Raw genomic sequence first — 5,721 nt, forward strand, 5'->3', positions numbered from 1 at the left:
GGCCTGGGATAGATGAATATGTGGCTAAATGTCTATCTCAACAAAATGTTATAATCAATCAGCCAAATATGTAAAGAAGATGTATTATGTTTATTTACATAATACATTTGTGCTACAGCATATAAAAATCAATAATTAAATGTGAAAAGTAGTGTACTCAATTTAACAACTAGATGGCAACAGATACATGATTAATACATTCTAAACATGTGTGTTTTAATTCATGGTATTATTAATTTTTTCTATGATTAATTTGATTATGTATACATTTTGACACACGTCTGTCTTGTTTTACATTCATGAGGAGGTACATTTAAGCTGCATGTGTATGTGTGTGTATGTTTGTTTGTCTGTGTGTGTGCGTGTGTGTGCGCGCGTGTGTGTCCGTCTGTGTGTGCACACATGCATGTGTGCCTTTTTTTATTTTCCTATTTCTTTTTCCCTCCAAAAGGTTACTAAATGGTTTTCTGGGGGAGGAATTCTAACCGGCGAGATGCTGCTTGTACTTCTGCTGGTGGCCTGTTCTTCGTCCATCTCCGGCTCCCTGGCCTCCTCCGTCTCCTCCCCCACCTCCTTGGATGGATATCCAATGGCGGACCCGTCCTCCTCGGACCTGATGGTGGAGACCTGCAGCGTGTGCTCCTGCATGTCCGTGGAGAATGTGCTGTACGTCAACTGTGACAAGATCACCGTCTACCGGCCGACGCAGCTGATCCCGCCTGTCTCGTCCCTCTACCACCTCAACTTTCAGAACAACGTCCTGATCATTCTGTACCCCAACTCCTTCCTCAACTTCACCCACGCCGTCTCGCTGCAGCTGGGCAACAACAAGCTGCAGAACATCGAGGGCGGTGCCTTCGCGGGGTTGAGCGCGCTGAAGCAGCTCCACCTCAACAACAATGAGCTGAAGGTGCTCCGAGCGGACACCTTCCAGGGCATCGAGAGCCTGGAGTACCTGCAGGCCGACTACAACCTGATCAAGTACATTGAAAAGGGGGCCTTTAACAAGCTGCACAGGCTCAAAGTGGTCATCCTGAATGACAACCTCATACAGTTACTTCCAGACAACATATTCCGCTTTGCATCGCTCACTCACCTGGATATAAGGGGGAACCGGATCCAGAAACTCCCGTATCTGGGCGTTCTGGAGCACATCGGTCGCATCGTGGAGCTGCAGCTGGACGACAACCCCTGGAACTGTACGTGTGACTTGGCGCCGCTCAAGGCATGGCTGGAAAACATGCCCTATAACATTTTTATTGGCGAGGCGATCTGTGAAACACCTAGTGACCTGTACGGGAGACTGCTGAAGGAAACCAACAAGCAGGAGCTCTGTCCCCTGGGGACCGGTAGTGACTTTGACGTCCGGATGCCCCCAGTGCCGCCTGAACACGGCCAGTCACCTTCGAACATGTCCCCTACCACTGTGGCCACCCTCATCACAAAAGCGCCAAAGTCCACTGACCCGTCTAAGATGTACGGTAATGGCATTGTCGCCGGTTTGCCTCCCTTTGGTAGAACCGGCCAGATTGTTTCTTACCAGACGCGGACTCCCCCACTATCATGTCCTCAGCCCTGCACTTGTAAGGCCCATCCCTCCGATTTTGGTATCAGTGTCAGTTGCCAGGAGAGGAACGTCAACAATTTATCGGATCTCATCCCTAAACCCCCCAATGCCAAGAAGCTCCACCTTAGTGGAAATTACATTCGCGACATCAGTCCCGTGGATTTCCAAGGCTTCGAGGGCTTGGATCTGTTGCACCTGGGCAGCAATCAAATCGCTACCGTCCAGAAAGGTGTGTTTGCTAACCTGACAAATCTGAGAAGGCTGTATTTAAATGGAAACCAGCTTGAACAGTTACACCCAGAGATGTTTTTGGGTCTCACAAATTTGCAGTATCTATATCTGGAATACAATGTCATTAAGGAAATCCTGGCGGGAACATTTGATTCCATGCCGAACTTGCAACTGCTTTATCTAAACAACAATGTGCTCCGGAGTCTGCCTGCCTACATATTCGCCGGTGTCTCATTGGCCCGACTGAATCTGAAAAACAACCACTTCATGACACTGCCAGTGAGCGGTGTCTTGGATCAGCTGCGGTCATTGACCCAGATCGACCTTGAAGGGAATCCGTGGGAGTGTTCTTGCGATCTGGTTGCCCTCAAAATCTGGCTGGAGAAGTTGGGCGATGGCGTGGCTGCCAAGGAGGTGAAATGTGCCTCCCCTGTGCAGTTCTCCAACATTGAGTTGCGCCTCCTGAAAAATGAGATCCTCTGCCCGAAGCTCATCGCCAGGTCTCCCGTCATCTTCACCAGCTCCACCCCTCTTTTAACGTCCCTCTCCCCGGCCGGGGTGGGTAAAGCCCCGCCCGGGGGCCCAGTCCCGCTCTCCATCATGATCCTCAGCATCCTCGTCGTCCTCATCCTCACCGTGTTCGTGGCCTTCTGCCTGCTGGTGTTTGTCCTTCGGCGGAACAAGAAGCCTGCTGGGAGGCAGGAGGGGCTCGGGGGGCCGGAGTGTGGATCCATGTCGCTGCAGCTGAGACGGCACAGCCACAAGTCGGGCAAAAAGGGCTGCGTCCCTGGCGACGACCTGGGCGGTGAGACGTTCATCCCTCAGACCATCGAGCACATCGGTAAGAGCCACACCTGCGGGATCGGACGCTCTTCGGACATGGACGCTGGCTTCAAGTTCGCCGACTCTCAGCGGCAGAAGATTATCCTGCGCAACTGTGCCGACAAGGATAAGGACTCGCTGTCCACACTGGAGCGCAACAAGCGCCTCAGCACAATCGACGAGCTAGAGGAGTTCCTCCCCGGACGGGAATCCAACATGTTCCTCCAGAACTTCCTGGACAGCAAACGAGATTTCAACAGCATAGGGATGGGCGGGTTTGAAATCCGCTACCCAGAGAAACCTGATAAAAAGATGAAGAAGTCGTCCCTGATAGGAGGGAACCACAGTAAGATCGTGGTGGAGCAGAGGAAAAGTGAGTATTATGAGCTGAAAGCCAAGCTCCAAGGAACACCTGATTACCTGCAGGTGCTGGAGGAGCAGACTGCACTTAGTAAAATGTAGGGATGGTTGTGCTTGATTCAGTGCATTTTTGTGGTCAAACAAACATGTGCACAGACAAAGACACTAACACTAACACGCACACAAACCCACAGTTACAGATAATTATCTTTGCAACCATATAGCCAGATTGAGAGTCCCACCCCCACTTACACAAACACACACACACACACACACACACACACACACACACACACACACACACACACACACACACACACACACACACACACACACACACACACACACACACAAACAAAGTGCCTTCTGAGAATCCTTAATGACCAATGCAGAAATGGACAAAATGGCTCCACACTACAAGGCTATCACTAGCATTCAGCGCGGATGTATTTCACAGTATAAGACATTTGGATTATCCATGCCATTGTTAGTATGTGTAAGAATTCCACACAATTGATCGCAGGACACCCATAAAAGCATAAAAAGGCATTGTATTTTTGCTGCTATTGAAATGGGTACTTTTTAATTTTTTTTGTTTTCTTTTTTTCTCCTTTTTTTCCAACCAAATTGAAGGGTCTTGAAAACAGTGCTTCAGAGCAACATCTTGAACCCTGATAAAAAAAAAAGGAACGGGGTAATTAATTTCCCCCGTGGTGGGAATCGTGATTTCAGAGAGTGGAGAATTGTTGACTCGGTGGATACCCTTTTGTTCTTAATTTGCAGGGGACAATGATTCATAAGGGGGGAGGGGGAATCTATCATTCTCTTCGGAGTTGCCTGAAGACCCTACGCCATCTTGCCTGGATAATGTGTATGTGCTCTGTTCTATGGGGTGTACAGGAAGACTACACTAAGGGGTCTGGGATGAAGGCACTTGGAGAAACTCTGGAATGATCTCTCAACTCGTTCTCATTGTGTAAAGAGCCATGTTTAATAACGTCTCTTCTGAATGGAGTTGTGTTTCTCTGCAATTGCTACTTACTTGTCTGTTTTGGGTGGAATAATAATGACACTTACACTGTCAGAGGACATTGTTTCTGAAAAAAACGGAAAAACAAAAACCCAAGAAAAAAAAGAGCTGCTTGCCATGTAAGCGTAATATGGAATTTATTTTGTAAGTCTTACATTATTTGTATAAGTGGGACTGGTTTGTAAAATACGAGGAATGACAAAAAATATCACACTCAAATGCAAGTGTTCATCTTTCAGAGACTTAAACCCAGATTTAGCGGTCAAAAAGGCCAATACGACTAAATCTGAGATACAACCCCTCCCCCATCAGCTATCAATTCGTAGTAAAGTAAAGAATTAAACCACATAATTAATTTATTTTTCTATGCAGGATTATTTAAAGAGTTATTGGTACTATTTAAACAAAAAGAAGAAATAGTAAAAATATAAGGTTGAAAAGGACTTCATAGCGAGGCGGCATCTCAAGCTAATTAAGGCCCAAGTGTGCTCGCTACACCCAAAGGAACTGCTCTGTTACTTCAAGGTTGTGTTTCCGTTCTGTTTTATTTAGTTCTCTCTAAGTTTGTAGAAGAATTGCCCCTTTGCGATGGACAGGAGTGAGATAACAGTCATCTCTCACATGGTCACGGTAGAGGGTCAGGTGGCCAGCCATGTTTGTGAAGTTCAAGGTAGTTCTCTTCTATTCTTATATCTCCTGCAGTATCTTGTAAAAGGTTTCTTATTAAACATTATGCAACCAAAATAAATGTGTATTAAACTTGATATAGTTCTGGGTTGTTGACATGAATGGATACAATTGCAGAATATGTCAGAGAATGAAGGATCAAAAGAGATCAAACGTTTTTCAAAAAAAGATGTGTGTCTATTAAATTGTTTTAAATTGGGAAGATTTGGACGAAATCATCATTAAAACCATGTGCAATATTAGTAAAAAAAAAAATATCATGATGGCTTAAAATAATTTCATTTTTTAATTTAGTTTCAAGTTTTATTGTCAGGTCAAGTTCTATTTCAGAGGTTATTTTATCAACAATATCTGGTCCTTATTAAAGGTATTTGTTAAGTTAAAATTATGAGTGTTTATCGACATTACAATGAATAGAATGTATCTTGGAAAGTATAATAAATACAATTTTCTATTGGACATACAACTCCTGTATATTGGTTAATTTTCTCTTGTATAATCATGTTGACATCAAGGTATTAAAATCAGCACCTATTTGCAACGTGTCCCACTTTTTATTTTAGCCTCCGAGATGTTTTTTATTTCTCGGACTGTCACAGCTTGTTTACCTGAATTAGTGTGAGGAGCGTAGCATTTATGATGCTGTTTCCATGGAGACCAAGGTGACTGGTACATGGTTTTAATATTTAGAGTCACCTAACTCAGCCCAGAGAGCTTTGTGTTTGCCCCGGACATAAAATATGAAAGGTCAAAAAATAGTACCCCCCTTTCTATGACATAGTGTGGCTCAGTATGTGTGAAGTACTGACATTTATACTCAAATCATTTTCGGAATGAGTGTAGGGGTTTCCCGGGCGTATTTTAACATGAATCCTTTGCTTGACACATGCTGTTGTGGTTGTCGACGAAAGAGCTATACCCTGTGTAGGCACTACCGACATGTCGGTCATCATATTTCAAAGTTAAAACCTACTTGCTCCAAATCGTTTCAAAGAGGGTCATGTTTGTATATCTGTAAATTCCT

At 44.9% G+C, this 5,721-nt stretch overlaps 1 protein-coding gene across 1 annotated transcript in view; it reads left to right on the forward strand.

Moving 5' to 3' along the window:
* The window catches only part of slitrk4 (SLIT and NTRK-like family, member 4), a 6,048-nt gene extending 591 nt beyond the window's left edge, over positions 1 to 5,457 (forward strand). The window contains exon 2 of the mRNA XM_056601243.1: positions 452 to 5,457. Coding sequence (XP_056457218.1) covers positions 494 to 3,082 — 2,589 coding nt within the window. The 5' untranslated portion in view covers positions 452 to 493 and the 3' untranslated portion in view covers positions 3,083 to 5,457. The remainder of the gene's footprint in view (positions 1 to 451) is intronic.
* Positions 5,458 to 5,721: the final 264 nt, after the last annotated feature.

The sequence above is a fragment of the Gadus chalcogrammus genome, chromosome 10 (assembly GCF_026213295.1).
Source record: "Gadus chalcogrammus isolate NIFS_2021 chromosome 10, NIFS_Gcha_1.0, whole genome shotgun sequence".
Lineage (NCBI taxonomy): Eukaryota > Metazoa > Chordata > Actinopteri > Gadiformes > Gadidae > Gadus > Gadus chalcogrammus.